At 50.0% G+C, this 21,437-nt stretch overlaps 1 protein-coding gene across 2 annotated transcripts in view; it reads right to left on the reverse strand.

Annotated features, from left to right (window-relative positions):
* Positions 1 to 3,211: 3,211 nt before the first annotated feature.
* The window catches only part of OGFOD3 (2-oxoglutarate and iron dependent oxygenase domain containing 3), a 94,878-nt gene continuing 76,652 nt past the window's right edge, over positions 3,212 to 21,437 (reverse strand). Inside the window, exon 9 of one of the 2 annotated variants that reach the window (XM_075846483.1) lies at positions 3,212 to 4,499. In XM_075846483.1, coding sequence (XP_075702598.1) covers positions 4,363 to 4,499 — 137 coding nt within the window. In that variant the 3' untranslated portion in view covers positions 3,212 to 4,362. The remainder of the gene's footprint in view (positions 4,500 to 21,437) is intronic. The other variant, XR_012851686.1, reaches the window with a different exon arrangement.

Genomic DNA, 21,437 nt, shown 5'->3' on the forward strand with positions numbered 1-21,437 from the left:
TTTAGGGACTGGATAACCCCTTTAAGCCTACGATCTAGCAGGCTTAGAGGGCCCATGAGACAGGATCACAGATTGTGTGATGCTGTCTGCTGGGCCCTGTATCTAAGCCAATCACATGGTAGGCTTAGATACATAACCCATGTGTGATCCTGTCTGATGGGCCCTGTATTTAAGCCTACCACACTGTAGGTTTAGATACAGGGCCCCAGCACACAGTAATCTTATACTGTATAAGGTTACTGTCTGCTGGACCCTGTATCTAAGCCTACCTTGTGGTAGGCTTAGATACAGGGTCCCACAGACAGTATCACACATGGGCCCTGTGTTTTTTCTTACAGGTTCGGTCGTTGGACTACGTTGGATTCCAGGACTACTTAGATGATGGATTTTTTTATTATCAATAAAATGGTTAATGGGGGTTGTGTTTTTTTTTTTTATTTCAATAAAATGTTTTTTCTATGTCTGTGTTTTTTTTAAAACTATATTACTACCGCCTTAGTAATGGCCGCCGGCTGATTGACAGCATCCATTGCTAAGGCGGGGCTTAGTGTTAGCCGGTGCAGAGGCTAACACTAACCCCCTTTATTACCCCGGTACCCACCGCCACCAGGGGTGCTGGGAAGAGCCGGGTACGATCCAGTACTTGACCATCTGTAGTGATGGGCGGCCACTGGGGCGGCCGCAGGCTGGTATTATCAGGCAGGGACAGGCCAGAAACAGTGGCCCTTCCCACCTTGGTAATGCTAGGCTGCTGCTGCTTTATTGTATCTGGCTGGTTATGAAAAATGGGGGGGACCCCAAGTCATTTAAAAAAATAAAAATAATTGGTAAGAACAATGAGGGATCCCCCCAATTTTCATAAACAGCCAGATACAACACAGCAGCAGCAGGCAGCATTACCAGGGTGGGGAGGGCCACTGTTTTTGGCCTTCCCCAGCCTAATACTACCAGCCAGCGGCCACCCCGGTGCCTGATGGCACTACAGATGGTCGAGTACTGGTTCGCACACGGTTCTTCCCAGTACCCCTGGTGGCGGTGGGTACAGGGGTAATAATGTGGGTTAGTGTTAGTCTCTGCACCTGCTGCCCCGCCTTAGTAATGGAGGTTGCAAATCAGCCAGCGGCCATTACTAAGGCGGTAATAATAAAAGTTTCAAAAAATACAGGGAAATAGAAAAAATATTTTATTGAAATTAAAAAACACACAACCCTCATTAACCATTTTATTGAGAATAAAAAAACGCTGTCATCGAAGTCGTCCTCGAATCCGACGTAGTCCAAGTCCTAACCTGCAAAAAAACATAAACACATAAAGAAGCAAAATTATTATTCTTACCTTTCCTGGGCCCATCGCTGGAGCCGCAATGTCAGCGAGCTGAGCCCTGTATCTAACCCAGTCATGTGTGATACGGTCTGCTGAGCCCTGTATCTAACCCAGTCATGTGTGATACTGTCTGCTGAGCCCTGTATCTAACCCAGTCATGTGTGATACTGTCTGCTGGGCCCTATATCTAATCCCATCATGTGTGATACCGTCTGCTGAGCCACTGTATCTAAACCTATCATGTGTGATACTGTCTGCTGGGCCCTATATCTAATCCTTTCATGTGTGATACTGTCTGCTGGGCCCTGTATCTAATCCTATCATGTGTGATACTGTCTGCTGAGCCACTGTATCTAAACCTATCATGTGTGATACTGTCTGCTGAGCCACTGTATCTAATCCGATCATGTGTGATACTGTCTACTGAGCCACTGTATCTAATGTTATTATGTGTGATACAGTCTGCTGACCCAATGTATCTAATCATAAAATCCTAGTTTATAGGGTCGTAGTGCTATAGATATGCTGTCTCCTATACACACACACACCCATTTTTTTGGGGCAGACACATATGTATTGGGTCTATTTCTCCTGACGTTTTAAGTCAATAGTGACGCCCCGGCTGCTAGTGCTGCATTGTTGGGTCACTTAGGAGACCCAGCGATGCAGCAAAAAGCTGCGGACTGTCGGCCATGAGAAGATTGCGTGGGGATGGGCAATGAGCCTTTAACTACGCCCCTGACGTAATCCACTAACCTAGACCACCAGAGATGGTGGAATTAAACCCGTCACCACCCACTAGTCCACCAGAGTAGCTGACATAAGCCTTTTTTCTACCCTAGACCACCACGACTGGTGGCATTGGGTAATCCACTACCCTAGACAACCAGCAATGGTGGCGTTACCCGTTCACCACCTCTTCGACCATCAGGAAAGCTGACATAAATCTCTTTACTACCCTAGACCACCAGGGAAGCAGACATTAAAGCCTCATTACTCTAGACCACCAAGACTGGAGGCGTTAGCACCTCCACTATGATAAACCATTAGTGATGGTGGTGTTACCCCTTCACCCCCTCTTCGACCACCAGGGAAGCTGACATAAACCTTTTTACTACCCTAGAGCACCAGGGAAGCAGAAATTAAAGAATCATTACCCTAGACCCCAAGACTGGTGGCATTAGCTCCTCCACTATCTTAGACCACCAGTGATGGTGGCATTAAGCCGTTCATCAATCCCTAGACCACCAGGGAAGCGGACAAGCACTTTCCTACCCTAAATTAGGACACATCTTATAGTCTTACAGTCATATGAAAAATACAAGTGTTTCTCTCCAGCTTTTCCTACATATCACGCTACCAATGCAGCAAAACCCTATTTTAACACTTTCTTTCGGCCGTTTGTGTGTTGTTCGTTACCGCCGCACGATGACACAGACTGCACATCTCTAATGAAACACATAATTATAGATAATCATTTTAATCCTTTTAGAGGACTCTTTACCAAATCACCTTTTAGTGCCTAACCCCTAATGCACGCTAATTGTCAGAGCACAGGTTTGGAAGAACTAATGGCTTTACTTTAACCCAATTTGGAATTTGTCTTTAACGATCATTTTCCCCCTAAAAATGCCCTAAAATTTAAGACTTTTAATATATTATTCAGCCATTTACATCGCTGGTTGACTATCGCACATGGCAGCCATTACAATGCCCATAGGGCTTGTCAACCAGCGTACCACACATCCTGATAAATCTGGATTGTTAACCAGAGCTACAGTCGGGCAGGGTCTGTGGAAAGCTGGGGGGCAACTCCCTATGGGTATAGTCATGGCAGTCATTAGTGGTGGATAATATTCACCTTCGCAAAAGACGACAATTCAAGAGGTTGTAGATCCTGGTCTTTTTTTTATTAAGGGTGAAATGCTACATTTTTTGGGCACATGTCGCTTACAGTCTACTACTACTAATACAATTCTCGATTTCTAGAGCAATTAGAGGTAATACACCTTTAAGGGGTGGTCCAGGGGGGTTTAAAACAACCCATGGATCCTGTAGAAAATGTTTTTTTCCTCTCCGTCCGCCATCAATCGGGTGCTATGGCCACAGTGAAGTTTCGGCCAGAGTGGTATAACATCATGTGACCACATTGTCCTATGGCATAGACGGTAATAACGGCAGTAATCCGCCTGATAACTTGGCGTCTAGCGAAAAGGGTGGAACTGCTCCTGAGAAAGGAGATAGAAAACTGTATGGTAATAGCGATATAGAATCTCCACGGGACCTATGGTGGCCTGGAGAATCTCTGAGTGACAACGGCAGATCACATGGTATCATGGAGGACCGCTGTTGTCACCTGATGCAGGCATTGCCTGTTGCTAAGATACAACCAGGAAAACTCAAGCAGATATTGTATTATATAAACAGCTGAGAGTAAATGCACCAAAGGTTCCCTTAAAAGTAATTTTTACCCGATTATGCCCTTCGGATGGGAGTTTTGTGCCTTCACATCTCTTCTGATAAGGGATGGTGGAACCAAATGGCACCATAAAAGCAAGGTCCAGTGTAGAAGCTCCTGGCATCAGTCCTGCCACATGAAGGGGTAAAGTTTTACTGTGACTAGATGTCGAATGGACCATTTCCACCAAAGGCATGACCTTAGGGTCAAAAGCAAGCAGCGGACAACCCCCAATGATAAAACCTGACTAAAAATGAATAGACTCAGTGGTTGCCATTGATTCTGTCCAATATTAATTAAATCAACAATATCATGATTACGGCCGAGAAGAAGACAGCAACTTTATGACCAAGACTTCATGCTGGGTCATATCCAGACACGGCTCATGGAATGTTCTTCAGATACATACGGGACGGAGTTGGTTGTATTGATACACCCAAAGAGGATGGTTCATATCTTCGTATCGTCCAGGTTAGGTCAAGAACACTGAATAAGATGACCCTACGTCAAGTGGTTCATTCATGAGGAATTCGAGGTTCTGTCTCCAGGTCTACAGTGCAGTTTGTTATCTGGATCCAGTTTTAGGTCCAGGTAGGGTCTACAATACTATGGTCAGGGTTGCAAGTGAATGAAATGGTTATGGCGTATCTGGTGCCCCAGCTCACTTTCTCCACCCGATGTAAATTCTCTGATCCAGACGTGAAGAAAGACAGGCGGCCTGGAAGAAAGAAGCCAAGAGATTGACCAGGTTACATCATAACTGATGGAGCTAAGGGACCAACATTACAAACAAGCCAACTTACGTCCAAGAGGCATTCGACCCAATGTTTCGACAAAATTTAATTATCTTCCTTTAACAATTAAGTATGCTCCAGTTGTATCCAAAGCAGTTTAACTAAAAGAACATCTGCATATAAACTCATTTTCTTGAGATAAGTCTTTTTTTTGGACAAACCATACTTGTTACAAGGGGATCCCTTGACAATAAGCGGATCACAAAGTTTTCCCCTGCTGAGACCTCCGGCGATCATCTGTAATCTGTTAGGATTAAGCCTGGCTGTAAGTGTTCAATTTCTCTACACTGCCACCACAGGTGAGATTAAGCATTACACTATGCCCATTCATATCAATGTGATGTCTGTGTAATACAGGAAAGGACAGGTCCTACAAAGTAAGAGACGCTCTTTATAACAGCTCACTACTCTGGCCAAGAGAGGAGGATTCTGAACAGCGGACCCCTTTCTATTAAATCCGATTACAACAGCAGCAGCTATACAGACAGCCCATCAAACATCTCCACATATCTCAGCTTCTCGATTTGCTGAGTATGTGACATGGAGTAACGGGAGATATTGGCGTTAAGTGTAGTCACACCAGAATTATTATGTTTTGAGAGGATATTCTATTAAAGAGGTTGTCTTATCAGAGACAGCCCCTTACAGATTACAGCTGCCACAGCGATCAACTGATCGCTGCGGGTCTAGCTCCCAGCACATAGTATTACATGGCAAGCATTTTTACAAGGCGACTATCTGCCCGGGCACAGATGTTCATATGTCATCACACGACATATAGACAGGGGTTTTCTTAATTAGACAACCCCTTGAAGCCATTCTAAATCATCTAGGTCTCTTACACAGGAGCTAGGTGGCAACCACTAATGGGTGTTATCACTCTACCCTGGTTGTCAGCACTGCCTGTGTAACTGTCAGTCTTCACTGTAGTTCTGGCATTTTATTCATGAGCAAGGAATGTTGACAATGAATAGAATTACAGGTACCTACTAAGTAAGAGTACTGCTGTGCAAAGGATTGTGGGAGAACACATAAGAAACTGGAACTGAATGGTAAGATGAAGACATTTTTAATTAAAAAACGTAATTATCATCAGGCGATTCTGCCTCGGGGCTTCGGTCTATGGGGCCTCCTGAAATAGCGCCAATCATTCACTTTTATGGTCGTCCCTTCTCTGATCTCAAAAAACTATTCCCATATGCAGTGGTGTTTGTATGAGCGTCTCCTCTTCCAATGATAGCCGAGCATCATCACCCCCATCATGCACACGCAGAAGGGGGACGGCGGCTCCTGCTACACGAAGCAAAATAATTAATCCAATTTGTTGGCACTTCAGTAATTTCTTTCCGCGACAACTTGGCACCATCTGGAATTAACCCCTACCTTCCTGGAAGACACTGGCTTTGCATCCCCCATCCCCCTTTCCATACCTTGAGTCACCGGCCAATTGTAACGCACAGCTAAAAATATCTGACTAAGAGGAGACACGGCCTTATAATTACTAATTATACAGTGATAGCCGCATCCCCGTTATCAACTTTCATTAATATTCCAGATATAATGATAATAATTATCCCCCGACGCTTTACATGATCAGAAAACGCCAAATAAATCTACTGTTGGAAAGTGAATCTCGCTGCCGGATTTAACGTGTCTTTTGTACAAACGTATAGAAGCGTGCTCTCCTCACAGCTGCGCACTACATACTGAGATTTGTATACGGACGAGGGTTGAGGGAGACGAGAGGGTTAGGAACAGTTGAGGGGTGATGGAGATGAGGGTTAGGAACAGTTGAGGGGTGCTGGAGATGAGGGTTAGGAACAGTTGGGGGTGCTGGAGATGAGGTTAGGAACAGTTGAGGGGTGCTGCAGATGAGGGTTAGGAACAGTTAAGGGATGCTGGAGATGAGGGTTAGGAACAGTTGAGGGTGCTTGAGATGAGGGTTAGGAACAGATGAGGGTGCTGGAGATGAGGTTAGGAAAAGTTGAGGGGTGCTGGAGATGAGGTTAGAAACAGTTGAGGGGTGCTGGAGATGAGGTTAGGAATAGTTGAGGGTGCTGGAGATGAGGTTAGGAACAGTTGAGGGTGCTGGAGATGAGGTTAGGAATAGTTGAGGGTGCTGGAGATGAGGTTAGGAACAGTTGAGGGTGCTGGAGATGAGGTTAGGAACAGATGAGGGTGCTGGAGATGAGGTTAGGAACAGTTGAGGGTACTGGAGATGAGGTTAGGAATAGTTGAGGGTGCTGGAGATGAGGTTAGGAACAGTTGAGGGTGCTGAAGATGAGGTTAGGAACAGATGAGGGTGCTGGAGATGAGGTTAGGAACAGTTGAGGGTACTGGAGATGAGGTTAGGAATAGTTGAGGGTGCTGGAGATGAGGTTAGGAACAGTTGAGGGTGCTGAAGATGAGGTTAGGAACAGATGAGGGTGCTGGAGATGAGGTTAGGAACAGTTGAGGGTGCTGGAGATGAGGTTAGGAACAGATGAGGGTGCTGGAGATTAGGGTTAGGAACAGTTGAGGGTGCTGGAGATGAGGTTAGGAACAGTTGGGGGTGCTGGAGATGAGGTTAGGAACAGATGAGGGTGCTGGAGATGAGGGTTAGGAACAGTTGAGGGTGCTGGAGATGATGGTTAGGAACAGTTGGGGGTGCCGGAGATGAGGTTAGGAACAGTTGAGGGGTGCTGGAGATGAGGGTTAGGAACAGTTGGGGGTGCTGGAGATGAGGTTAGGAACAGTTGAGGGGTGCTGGAGATGAGGGTTAGGAACAGTTAAGGGATGCTGGAGATGAGGGTTAGGAACAGTTAAGGGTGCTTGAGATGAGGGTTAGGAACAGATGAGGGTGCTGGAGATGAGGTTAGGAACAGTTGAGGGGTGCTGGAGATGAGGTTAGAAACAGTTGAGGGGTGCTGGAGATGAGGTTAGGAACAGTTGAGGGGTGCTGGAGATGAGGTTAGGAACAGTTGAGGGGTGCTGGAGATGAGGGTAAGGAACAGTTGAGGGTGCTGGGATGAGGGTTATGAACAGTTGAGGGTGCTGGAGATGAGGTTAGGAACAGTTGAGGGTGCTGGAGATGAGGTTAGGAACAGATGAGGGTGCTGGAGATGAGGGTAAGGAACAGTTGAGGGGTGCTGCAGATGAGGGTAAGGAACAGATGAGGGTGCTGGAGATGAGGGTTAGGAACAGTTATGGGTGCTAGAGATGAGGTTAGGAACAGTTGAGGGGTGCTGGAGATGAGGTTAGGAACAGTTGGGGGTGCTGGAGATGAGGTTAGGAACAGTTGAGGGGTGCTGGAGATGAGGGTTAGGAACAGTTGGGGGTGCTGGAGATGAGGTTAAGAACAATTGAGGGTGCTGGAGATGAAGGTTAGGAACAGTGGAGGGTGCTGGAGATGAGGTTAGGAACAGATGAGGGTGCTGGAGATGAGGGTTAGGAACAGTTGAGGGTGCTGGAGATGATGGTTAGGAACAGTTGGGGGTGCCGGAGATGAGGTTAGGAACAGTTGAGGGGTGCTGGAGATGAGGGTTAGGAACAGTTGGGGGTGCTGGAGATGAGGTTAGGAACAGTTGAGGGGTGCTGGAGATGAGCGTTAGGAACAGTTAAGGGATGCTGGAGATGAGGGTTAGGAACAGTTGAGGGTGCTTGAGATGAGGGTTAGGAACAGTTGAGGGTGCTGGAGATGAGGTTAGGAACAGATGAGGGTGCTGGAGATGAGGGTTAGGAACAGATGAGGGTGCTGGAGATGAGGGTTAGGAACAGTTGAGGGTGCTGGAGATGATGGTTAGGAACAGTTGAGGGGTGCTGGAGATGAGGGTTAGGAACAGTTGGGGGTGCTGGAGATGAGGTTAGGAACAGTTGAGGGGTGCTGGAGATGAGGGTTAGGAACAGTTAAGGGATGCTGGAGATGAGGGTTAGGAACAGTTGAGGGTGCTTGAGATGAGGGTTAGGAACAGATGAGGGTGCTGGAGATTAGGTTAGGAACAGTTGAGGGGTGCTGGAGATGAGGTTAGGAACAGATGAGGGGTGCTGGAGATGAGGTTAGGAACAGTTGAGGGGTGCTGGAGATGAGGTTAGGAACAGTTGAGGGGTGCTGGAGATGAGGTTAGGAACAGTTGAGGGTGTTGGTGATGAAAGGGTTAGGAACAGATGAGGGTGCTAGGGATGAGGGTAAGGAACAGTTGAGGGTGCTGGAGATGAGGGTTAGGAACAGTTGAGGGTGCTGGACATGAGGTTAGGAACAGTTGAGGGTGCTGGAGATGAGGTTAGGAACAGATGAGGGTGCTGGAGATGAGGGTAAGGAACAGTTGAGGGGTGCTGGAGATGAGGGTAAGGAACAGATGAGGGTGCTGGAGATGAGGGTTAGGAACAGTTATGGGTGCTAGAGATGAGGTTAGGAACAGTTGAGGGGTGCTGGAGATGAGGTTAGGAACAGTTGAGGGGTGCTGGAGATGAGGGTTAGGAACAGTTGGGGGTGCTGGAGATGAGGTTAGGAACAGTTGAGGAGTGCTGAAGATGAGGGTTAGGAACAGTTGGGGGTGCTGGAGATGAGGTTAGGAACAGTTGAGGGTGCTGGAGATGAAGGTTAGGAACAGTTGAGGGTGCTGGAGATGAGGTTAGGAACAGATGAGGGTGCTGGAGATGAGGGTTAGGAACAGTTGAGGGTGCTGGAGATGATGGTTAGGAACAGTTGGGGGTGCCGGAGATGAGGTTAGGAACAGTTGAGGGGTGCTGGAGATGATGGTTAGGAACAGTTGGGGGTGCCGGAGATGAGGTTAGGAACAGTTGAGGGGTGCTGGAGATGAGGGTTAGGAACAGTTGGGGGTGCTGGAGATGAGGTTAGGAACAGTTGAGGGGTGCTGGAGATGAGGGTTAGGAACAGTTGGGGGTGCTGGAGATGAGGTTAGGAACAGTTGAGGGGTGCTGGAGATGAGGGTTAGGAACAGTTGAGGGTGCTTGAGATGAGGGTTAGGAACAGATGAGGGTGCTGGAGATTAGGTTAGGAACAGTTGAGGGGTGCTGGAGATGAGGTTAGGAACAGATGAGGGGTGCTGGAGATGAGGTTAGGAACAGTTGAGGGGTGCTGGAGATGAGGTTAGGAACAGTTGAGGGGTGCTGGAGATGAGGTTAGGAACAGTTGAGGGTGTTGGTGATGAAAGGGTTAGGAACAGATGAGGGTGCTAGGGATGAGGGTAAGGAACAGTTGAGGGTGCTGGAGATGAGGGTTAGGAACAGTTGAGGGTGCTGGACATGAGGTTAGGAACAGTTGAGGGTGCTGGAGATGAGGTTAGGAACAGATGAGGGTGCTGGAGATGAGGGTAAGGAACAGTTGAGGGGTGCTGGAGATGAGGGTAAGGAACAGATGAGGGTGCTGGAGATGAGGGTTAGGAACAGTTATGGGTGCTAGAGATGAGGTTAGGAACAGTTGAGGGGTGCTGGAGATGAGGTTAGGAACAGTTGAGGGGTGCTGGAGATGAGGGTTAGGAACAGTTGGGGGTGCTGGAGATGAGGTTAGGAACAGTTGAGGAGTGCTGAAGATGAGGGTTAGGAACAGTTGGGGGTGCTGGAGATGAGGTTAGGAACAGTTGAGGGTGCTGGAGATGAAGGTTAGGAACAGTTGAGGGTGCTGGAGATGAGGTTAGGAACAGATGAGGGTGCTGGAGATGAGGGTTAGGAACAGTTGAGGGTGCTGGAGATGATGGTTAGGAACAGTTGGGGGTGCCGGAGATGAGGTTAGGAACAGTTGAGGGGTGCTGGAGATGAGAGTTAGGAACAGTTGGGGGTGCTGGAGATGAGGTTAGGAACAGTTGAGGGGTGCTGGAGATGAGCGTTAGGAACAGTTAAGGGGTGCTGGAGATGAGGGTTAGGAACAGTTAAGTGATGCTGGAGATGAGGGTTAGGAACAGTTGGGGGTGCTGGAGATGAGGTTAGGAACAGTTGAGGGGTGCTGGAGATGAGGGTTAGGAACAGTTAAGGGATGCTGGAGATGAGGGTTAGGAACAGTTGAGGGTGCTTGAGATGAGGGTTAGGAACAGTTGAGGGGTGCTGGAGATGAGGTTAGGAACAGTTGAGGGGTGCTGGAGATGAGGTTAGGAACAGTTGAGGGGTGCTGGAGATGAGGTTAGGAACAGTTGAGGGGTGCTGGAGATGAGGTTAGGAACAGTTGAGGGTGCTGGTGATGAAAGGGTTAGGAACAGATGAGGGTGCTGGAGATGAGGGTAAGGAACAGTTGAGGGTGCTGGAGATGAGGGTTAGGAACAGTTGAGGGTGCTGGAGATGAGGTTAGGAACAGTTGAGGGTGCTGGAGATGAGGTTAGGAACAAATGAGGGTGCTGGAGATGAGGGTAAGGAACAGTTGAGGGGTGCTGGAGATGAGGGTAAGGAACAGATGAGGGTGCTGGAGATGAGGGTTAGGAACAGTTATGGGTGCTAGAGATGAGGTTAGGAACAGTTGAGGGGTGCTGGAGATGAGGTTAGGAACAGTTGAGGGGTGCTGGAGATGAGGGTTAGGAACAGTTGGGGGTGCTGGAGATGAGGTTAGGAACAGTTGAGGAGTGCTGGAGATGAGGGTTAGGAACAGATGAGGGTGCTGGAGATGAGGGTTAGGAACAGTTGAGGGTGCTGGAGATGATGGTTAGGAACAGTTGGGGGTGCCAGAGATGAGGTTAGGAACAGTTGAGGGGTGCTGGAGATGAGGGTTAGGAACAGTTGGGGGTGCTGGAGATGAGGTTAGGAACAGTTGAGGGGTGCTGGAGATGAGCGTTAGGAACAGTTGAGGGGTGCTGGAGATGAGCGTTAGGAACAGTTAAGGGGTGCTGGAGATGAGGGTTAGGAACAGTTAAGTGATGCTGGAGATGAGGGTTAGGAACAGTTGAGGGTGCTTGAGATGAGGATTAGGAACAGTTGAGGGTGCTGGAGATGAGGTTAGGAACAGATGAGGGTGCTGGAGATGAGGGTTAGGAACAGATGAGGGTGCTGGAGATGAGGTTAGGAACAGTTGAGGGGTGCTGGAGATGAGGTTAGGAACAGTTCAGGGGTGCTGGAGATGAGGTTAGGAACAGTTGAGGGGTGCTGGAGATGAGGTTAGGAACAGTTGAGGGGTGCTGGAGATGAGGTTAGGAACAGTTGAGGGTGCTGGTGATGAAAGGGTTAGGAACAGATGAGGGTGCTGGAGATGAGGGTAAGGAACAGTTGAGGGTGCTGGAGATGAGGGTTAGGAACAGTTGAGGGTGCTGGAGATGAGGGTAAGGAACAGTTGAGGGGTGCTGGAGATGAGGGTAAGGAACAGATGAGGGTGCTGGAGATGAGGGTTAGGAACAGTTGGGGGTGCCGGAGATGAGGTTAGGAACAGTTGGGGGTGCTGGAGATGAGGGTTAGGAACAGTTGAGGGTGCTGGAGATGAGGTTAGGAACAGTTGAGGGTGCTGGAGATGAGGGTTAGGAACAGTTGAGGGTGCTGGAGATGAGGTTAGGAACAGATGAGGGTGCTGGAGATGAGGGTTAGGAACAGTTGAGGGTGCTGGAGATGAGGTTAGGAACAGTTGAGGGTGCTGGTGATGAAAGGGTTAGGAACAGATGAGGGTGCTGGAGATGAGGGTAAGGAACAGTTGAGGGTGCTGGAGATGAGTTTAGGAACAGTTGAGGGTGCTGGAGATGATGGTTAGGAACAGTTGGGGGTGCCGGAGATGAGGTTAGGAACAGTTGAGGGGTGCTGGAGATGAGGGTTAGGAACAGATGGGGCGCTGGAGATGAGGTTAGGAACAGTTGAGGGGTGCTGGAGATGAAATTAGGAACAGTTGAGGGGTGCTGTAGATGAGGGTAAGGAACAGTTGAGGGGTGCTGGAGATGAGGTTAGGAACAGTTGAGGGGTGCTGGAGATGAAGTTAGGAACAGTTGAGGGGTGCTGAAGATGAGGGTAAGGAACAGTTGAGGGGTGCTGGAGATGAGGGTTAGGAACAGTTGAGGGTGCTGGAGATGAGGGTTAGGAACAGTTGAGGGTGCTGGAGATGAGGTTAGGAACAGATGAGGGTTAGGAACAGTTGGGGGTGCCGGAGATGAGGTTAGGAACAGTTGAGGGGTGATGGAGATGAGGTTAGGAACAGTTGAGGGTGCTGGTGATGAAAGGGTAAGGAACAGTTGAGGGGTGCTGGAGATGAGGGTTAGGAACAGTTGAGGGTGCTGGAGATGATGGTTAGGAACAGTTGGGGGTGCCGGAGATGAGGTTAGGAACAGTTGAGGGGTGCTGGAGATGAGGGTTAGGAACAGTTGGGGGTGCTGGAGATGAGGTTAGGAACAGTTGAGGGGTGCTGGAGATGAGCGTTAGGAACAGTTAAGGGGTGCTGGAGATGAGGGTTAGGAACAGTTAAGTGATGCTGGAGATGAGGGTTAGGAACAGTTGAGGGTGCTTGAGATGAGGGTTAGGAACAGTTGAGGGTGCTGGAGATGAGGTTAGGAACAGATGAGGGTGCTGGAGATGAGGGTTAGGAACAGATGAGGGTGCTGGAGATGAGGTTAGGAACAGTTGAGGGGTGCTGGAGATGAGGTTAGGAACAGTTGAGGGGTGCTAAAGATGAGGTTAGGAACAGTTGAGGGGTGCTGGAGATGAGGTTAGGAACAGTTGAGGGGTGCTGGAGATGAGGTTAGGAACAGTTGAGGGTGCTGGTGATGAAAGGGTTAGGAACAGATGAGGGTGCTGGAGATGAGGGTAAGGAACAGTTGAGGGTGCTGGAGATGAGGTTAGGAACAGTTGAGGGTGCTGGAGATGAGGTTAGGAACAGTTGAGGGTGCTGGAGATGAGGGTAAGGAACAGTTGAGGGGTGCTGGAGATGAGGGTAAGGAACAGATGAAGGTGCTGGAGATGAGGGTTAGGAACAGTTATGGGTGCTAGAGATGAGGTTAGGAACAGTTGAGGGGTGCTGGAGATGAGGTTAGGAACAGTTGGGGGTGCTGGAGATGAGGTTAGGAACAGTTGAGGGGTGCTGGAGATGAGGGTTAGGAACAGTTGGGGGTGCTGGAGATGAGGTTAGGAACAATTGAGGGTGCTGGAGATGAAGGTTAGGAACAGTGGAGGGTGCTGGAGATGAGGTTAGGAACAGATGAGGGTGCTGGAGATGAGGGTTAGGAACAGTTGAGGGTGCTGGAGATGATGGTTAGGAACAGTTGGGGGTGCCGGAGATGAGGTTAGGAACAGTTGAGGGGTGCTGGAGATGAGGGTTAGGAACAGTTGGGGGTGCTGGAGATGAGGTTAGGAACAGTTGAGGGGTGTTGGAGATGAGCGTTAGGAACAGTTAAGGGATGCTGGAGATGAGGTTAGGAACAGATGAGGGTGCTGGAGATGAGGGTTAGGAACAGATGAGGGTGCTGGAGATGAGGGTTAGGAACAGTTGAGGGTGCTTGAGATGATGGTTAGGAACAGTTGGGGGTGCCGGAGATGAGGTTAGGAACAGTTGAGGGGTGATGGAGATGAGGGTTAGGAACAGTTGGGGGTGCTGGAGATGAGGTTAGGAACAGTTGAGGGGTGCTGGAGATGAGGGTTAGGAACAGTTGGGGGTGCTGGAGATGAGGTTAGGAACAGTTGAGGGGTGCTGGAGATGAGGGTTAGGAACAGTTAAGGGATGCTGGAGATGAGGGTTAGGAACAGTTGAGGGTGCTTGAGATGAGGGTTAGGAACAGATGAGGGTGCTGGAGATGAGGTTAGGAACAGTTGAGGGGTGCTGGAGATGAGGTTAGGAACAGTTGAGGGGTGCTGGAGATGAGGTTAGGAACAGTTGAGGGGTGCTGGAGATGAGGTTAGGAACAGTTGAGGGGTGCTGGAGATGAGGTTAGGAACAGTTGAGGGTGCTGGTGATGAAAGGGTTAGGAACTGATGAGGGTGCTGGAGATGAGGGTAAGGAACAGTTGAGGGTGCTGGAGATGAGGGTTAGGAACAGTTGAGGGTGCTGGAGATGAGGTTAGGAACAGTTGAGGGTGCTGGAGATGAGGTTAGGAACAGATGAGGGTGCTGGAGATGAGGGTAAGGAACAGTTGAGGGGTGCTGGAGATGAGGGTAAGGAACAGATGAGGGTGCTGGAGATGAGGGTTAGGAACAGTTATGGGTGCTAGAGATGAGGTTAGGAACAGTTGAGGGGTGCTGGAGATGAGGTTAGGAACAGTTGAGGGGTGCTGGAGATGAGGGTTAGGAACAGTTGGGGGTGCTGGAGATGAGGTTAGGAACAGTTGAGGAGTGCTGGAGATGAGGGTTAGGAACAGTTGGGGGTGCTGGAGATGAGGTTAGGAACAGTTGAGGGTGCTGGAGATGAAGGTTAGGAACAGTTGAGGGTGCTGGAGATGAGGTTAGGAACAGATGAGGGTGCTGGAGATGAGGGTTAGGAACAGTTGAGGGTGCTGGAGATGATGGTTAGGAACAGTTGGGGGTGCCGGAGATGAGGTTAGGAACAGTTGAGGGGTGCTGGAGATGAGGGTTAGGAACAGTTGGGGGTGCTGGAGATGAGGTTAGGAACAGTTGAGGGATGCTGGAGATGAGCGTTAGGAACAGTTAAGGGGTGCTGGAGATGAGGGTTAGGAACAGTTAAGTGATGCTGGAGATGAGGGTTAGGAACAGTTGAGGGTGCTTGAGATGAGGATTAGGAACAGTTGAGGGTGCTGGAGATGAGGTTAGGAACAGATGATGGTGCTGGAGATGAGGGTTAGGAACAGATGAGGGTACTGGAGATGAGGTTAGGAACAGTTGAGGGGTGCTGGAGATGAGGTTAGGAACAGTTGAGGGGTGCTGGAGATGAGGTTAGGAACAGTTGAGGGGTGCTGGAGATGAGGTTAGGAACAGTTGAGGGGTGCTGGAGATGAGGTTAGGAACAGTTGAGGGTGCTGGTGATGAAAGGGTTAGGAACAGATGAGGGTGCTGGAGATGAGGGTAAGGAACAGTTGAGGGTGCTGGAGATGAGGGTTAGGAACAGTTGAGGGTGCTGGAGATGAGGGTAAGGAACAGTTGAGGGGTGCTGGAGATGAGGGTAAGGAACAGATGAGGGTGCTGGAGATGAGGGTTAGGAACAGTTATGGGTGCTAGAGATGAGGTTAGGAACAGTTGAGGGTGCTGGAGATGAGGGTTAGGAACAGTTGAGGGTGCTGGAGATGAGGTTAGGAACAGATGAGGGTGCTGGAGATGAGGGTTAGGAACAGTTGAGGGGTGCTGGAGATGAGGGTAAGGAACAGTTGAGGGGTGCTGGAGATGAGGTTAGGAACAGTTGAGGGGTGCTGGAGATGAAGTTAGGAACAGTTGAGGGGTGCTGGAGATGAGGGTAAGGAACAGTTGAGGGTGCTGGAGATGATGGTTAGGAACAGTTGGGGGTGCCGGAGATGAGGTTAGGAACAGTTGAGGGGTGCTGGAGATGAGGGTTAGGAACAGTTGGTGCGCTGGAGATGAGGTTAGGAACAGTTGAGGGGTGCTGGAGATGAAATTAGGAACAGTTGAGGGGTGCTGTAGATGAGGGTAAGGAACAGTTGAGGGGTGCTGGAGATGAGGTTAGGAACAGTTGAGGGGTGCTGGAGATGAAGTTAGGAACAGTTGAGGGGTGCTGAAGATGAGGGTAAGGAACAGTTGAGGGGTGCTGGAGATGAGGGTTAGGAACAGTTGAGGGTGCTGGAGATGAGGGTTAGGAACAGTTGAGGGTTCTGGAGATGAGGGTTAGGAACAGTTGGGGGTGCCGGAGATGAGGTTAGGAACAGTTGAGGGGTGCTGGAGATGAGGTTAGGAACAGTTGAGGGTGCTGGTGATGAAAGGGTAAGGAACAGTTGAGGGGTGCTGGAGATGAGGGTTAGGAACAGTTGAGGGGTGATGGAGATGAGAGTTAGGAACAGTTGAGGGGTGCTGGAGATGAGGGTTAGGAACAGTTGAGGGGTGCTGGAGATGAGGGTTAGGAACAGTTGAGGGGTGCTGGAGATGAGAGTTAGGAACAGTTGAGGGGTGCTGGAGATGAGGGTTAGGAACAGTTGAGGGGTGCTGGAGATTAGAGTTAGGAACAGTTAAGGGGTGCTGGAGATGAGGGTTAGGAACAGTTGAGGGTGCTGGAGATGAGGGTTAGGAACAGTTGAGGGTGCTGGAGATGAGGTTAGGAACAGATGAGGGTGCTGGAGATGAGGGTTAGGAACAGTTGAGGGGTGCTGGAGATGAGGGTAAGGAACAGATGAAGGTGCTGGAGATGAGGGTTAGGAACAGTTATGGGTGCTAGAGATGAGGTTAGGAACAGTTGAGGGGTGCTGGAGATGAGGTTAGGAACAGTTGGGGGTGCTGGAGATGAGGTTAGGAACAGTTGAGGGGTGCTGGAGATGAGGGTTAGGAACAGTTGGGGGTGCTGGAGATGAGGTTAGGAACAATTGAGGATGCTGGAGATGAAGGTTAGGAACAGTGGAGGGTGCTGGAGATGAGGTTAGGAACAGATGAGGGTGCTGGAGATGAGGGTTAGGAACAGTTGAGGGGTGCTGGAGATGAGGGTTAGGAACAGTTGAGGGGTGCTGGAGATGAGAGTTAGGAACAGTTGAGGGGTGCTGGAGATGAGGGTTAGGAACAGTTGAGGGGTGCTGGAGATTAGAGTTAGGAACAGTTAAGGGGTGCTGGAGATGAGGGTTAGGAACAGTTGAGGGTGCTGGAGATGAGGGTTAGGAACAGTTGAGGGTGCTGGAGATGAGGTTAGGAACAGATGAGGGTGCTGGAGATGAGGGTTAGGAACAGTTGAGGGGTGCTGGAGATGAGGGTAAGGAACAGATGAAGGTGCTGGAGATGAGGGTTAGGAACAGTTATGGGTGCTAGAGATGAGGTTAGGAACAGTTGAGGGGTGCTGGAGATGAGGTTAGGAACAGTTGGGGGTGCTGGAGATGAGGTTAGGAACAGTTGAGGGGTGCTGGAGATGAGGGTTAGGAACAGTTGGGGGTGCTGGAGATGAGGTTAGGAACAATTGAGGATGCTGGAGATGAAGGTTAGGAACAGTGGAGGGTGCTGGAGATGAGGTTAGGAACAGATGAGGGTGCTGGAGATGAGGTTAGGAACAGTTGAGGGGTGCTGGAGATGAGCGTTAGGAACAGTTAAGGGGTGCTGGAGATGAGGGTTAGGAACAGTTAAGTGATGCTGGAGATGAGGGTTAGGAACAGTTGAGGGTGCTTGAGATGAGGGTTAGGAACAGTTGAGGGTGCTGGAGATGAGGTTAGGAACAGATGAGGGTGCTGGAGATGAGGGTTAGGAACAGATGAGGGTGCTGGAGATGAGGTTAGGAACAGTTGAGGGGTGCTGGAGATGAGGTTAGGAACAGTTGAGGGGTGCTAAAGATGAGGTTAGGAACAGTTGAGGGGTGCTGGAGATGAGGTTAGGAACAGTTGAGGGGTGCTGGAGATGAGGTTAGGAACAGTTGAGGGTGCTGGTGATGAAAGGGTTAGGAACAGATGAGGGTGCTGGAGATGAGGGTAAGGAACAGTTGAGGGTGCTGGAGATGAGGTTAGGAACAGTTGAGGGTGCTGGAGATGAGGTTAGGAACAGTTGAGGGTGCTGGAGATGAGGGTAAGGAACAGTTGAGGGGTGCTGGAGATGAGGGTAAGGAACAGATGAAGGTGCTGGAGATGAGGGTTAGGAACAGTTATGGGTGCTAGAGATGAGGTTAGGAACAGTTGAGGGGTGCTGGAGATGAGGTTAGGAACAGTTGGGGGTGCTGGAGATGAGGTTAGGAACAGTTGAGGGGTGCTGGAGATGAGGGTTAGGAACAGTTGGGGGTGCTGGAGATGAGGTTAGGAACAATTGAGGGTGCTGGAGATGAAGGTTAGGAACAGTGGAGGGTGCTGGAGATGAGGTTAGGAACAGATGAGGGTGCTGGAGATGAGGGTTAGGAACAGTTGAGGGTGCTGGAGATGATGGTTAGGAACAGTTGGGGGTGCCGGAGATGAGGTTAGGAACAGTTGAGGGGTGCTGGAGATGAGGGTTAGGAACAGTTGGGGGTGCTGGAGATGAGGTTAGGAACAGTTGAGGGGTGTTGGAGATGAGCGTTAGGAACAGTTAAGGGATGCTGGAGATGAGGTTAGGAACAGATGAGGGTGCTGGAGATGAGGGTTAGGAACAGATGAGGGTGCTGGAGATGAGGGTTAGGAACAGTTGAGGGTGCTTGAGATGATGGTTAGGAACAGTTGGGGGTGCCGGAGATGAGGTTAGGAACAGTTGAGGGGTGATGGAGATGAGGGTTAGGAACAGTTGGGGGTGCTGGAGATGAGGTTAGGAACAGTTGAGGGGTGCTGGAGATGAGGGTTAGGAACAGTTGGGGGTGCTGGAGATGAGGTTAGGAACAGTTGAGGGGTGCTGGAGATGAGGGTTAGGAACAGTTAAGGGATGCTGGAGATGAGGGTTAGGAACAGTTGAGGGTGCTTGAGATGAGGGTTAGGAACAGATGAGGGTGCTGGAGATGAGGTTAGGAACAGTTGAGGGGTGCTGGAGATGAGGTTAGGAACAGTTGAGGGGTGCTGGAGATGAGGTTAGGAACAGTTGAGGGGTGCTGGAGATGAGGTTAGGAACAGTTGAGGGGTGCTGGAGATGAGGTTAGGAACAGTTGAGGGTGCTGGTGATGAAAGGGTTAGGAACTGATGAGGGTGCTGGAGATGAGGGTAAGGAACAGTTGAGGGTGCTGGAGATGAGGGTTAGGAACAGTTGAGGGTGCTGGAGATGAGGTTAGGAACAGTTGAGGGTGCTGGAGATGAGGTTAGGAACAGATGAGGGTGCTGGAGATGAGGGTAAGGAACAGTTGAGGGGTGCTGGAGATGAGGGTAAGGAACAGATGAGGGTGCTGGAGATGAGGGTTAGGAACAGTTATGGGTGCTAGAGATGAGGTTAGGAACAGTTGAGGGGTGCTGGAGATGAGGTTAGGAACAGTTGAGGGGTGCTGGAGATGAGGGTTAGGAACAGTTGGGGGTGCTGGAGATGAGGTTAGGAACAGTTGAGGAGTGCTGGAGATGAGGGTTAGGAACAGTTGGGGGTGCTGGAGATGAGGTTAGGAACAGTTGAGGGTGCTGGAGATGAAGGTTAGGAACAGTTGAGGGTGCTGGAGATGAGGTTAGGAACAGATGAGGGTGCTGGAGATGAGGGTTAGGAACAGTTGAGGGTGCTGGAGATGATGGTTAGGAACAGTTGGGGGTGCCGGAGATGAGGTTAGGAACAGTTGAGGGGTGCTGGAGATGAGGGTTAGGAACAGTTGGGGGTGCTGGAGATGAGGTTAGGAACAGTTGAGGGATGCTGGAGATGAGCGTTAGGAACAGTTAAGGGGTGCTGGAGATGAGGGTTAGGAACAGTTAAGTGATGCTGGAGATGAGGGTTAGGAACAGTTGAGGGTGCTTGAGATGAGGATTAGGAACAGTTGAGGGTGCTGGAGATGAGGTTAGGAACAGATGATGGTGCTGGAGATGAGGGTTAGGAACAGATGAGGGTACTGGAGATGAGGTTAGGAACAGTTGAGGGGTGCTGGAGATGAGGTTAGGAACAGTTGAGGGGTGCTGGAGATGAGGTTAGGAACAGTTGAGGGGTGCTGGAGATGAGGTTAGGAACAGTTGAGGGGTGCTGGAGATGAGGTTAGGAACAGTTGAGGGTGCTGGTGATGAAAGGGTTAGGAACAGATGAGGGTGCTGGAGATGAGGGTAAGGAACAGTTGAGGGTGCTGGAGATGAGGGTTAGGAACAGTTGAGGGTGCTGGAGATGAGGGTAAGGAACAGTTGAGGGGTGCTGGAGATGAGGGTAAGGAACAGATGAGGGTGCTGGAGATGAGGGTTAGGAACAGTTATGGGTGCTAGAGATGAGGTTAGGAACAGTTGAGGGTGCTGGAGATGAGGGTTAGGAACAGTTGAGGGTGCTGGAGATGAGGTTAGGAACAGATGAGGGTGCTGGAGATGAGGGTTAGGAACAGTTGAGGGGTGCTGGAGATGAGGGTAAGGAACAGTTGAGGGGTGCTGGAGATGAGGTTAGGAACAGTTGAGGGGTGCTGGAGATGAAGTTAGGAACAGTTGAGGGGTGCTGGAGATGAGGGTAAGGAACAGTTGAGGGTGCTGGAGATGATGGTTAGGAACAGTTGGGGGTGCCGGAGATGAGGTTAGGAACAGTTGAGGGGTGCTGGAGATGAGGGTTAGGAACAGTTGGTGCGCTGGAGATGAGGTTAGGAACAGTTGAGGGGTGCTGGAGATGAAATTAGGAACAGTTGAGGGGTGCTGTAGATGAGGGTAAGGAACAGTTGAGGGGTGCTGGAGATGAGGTTAGGAACAGTTGAGGGGTGCTGGAGATGAAGTTAGGAACAGTTGAGGGGTGCTGAAGATGAGGGTAAGGAACAGTTGAGGGGTGCTGGAGATGAGGGTTAGGAACAGTTGAGGGTGCTGGAGATGAGGGTTAGGAACAGTTGAGGGTTCTGGAGATGAGGGTTAGGAACAGTTGGGGGTGCCGGAGATGAGGTTAGGAACAGTTGAGGGGTGCTGGAGATGAGGTTAGGAACAGTTGAGGGTGCTGGTGATGAAAGGGTAAGGAACAGTTGAGGGGTGCTGGAGATGAGGGTTAGGAACAGTTGAGGGGTGATGGAGATGAGAGTTAGGAACAGTTGAGGGGTGCTGGAGATGAGGGTTAGGAACAGTTGAGGGGTGCTGGAGATGAGGGTTAGGAACAGTTGAGGGGTGCTGGAGATGAGAGTTAGGAACAGTTGAGGGGTGCTGGAGATGAGGGTTAGGAACAGTTGAGGGGTGCTGGAGATTAGAGTTAGGAACAGTTAAGGGGTGCTGGAGATGAGGGTTAGGAACAGTTGAGGGTGCTGGAGATGAGGGTTAGGAACAGTTGAGGGTGCTGGAGATGAGGTTAGGAACAGATGAGGGTGC

This window comes from Rhinoderma darwinii, chromosome 13, assembly GCF_050947455.1.
Source record: "Rhinoderma darwinii isolate aRhiDar2 chromosome 13, aRhiDar2.hap1, whole genome shotgun sequence".
Classification (NCBI taxonomy): Eukaryota; Metazoa; Chordata; class Amphibia; order Anura; family Rhinodermatidae; genus Rhinoderma; species Rhinoderma darwinii.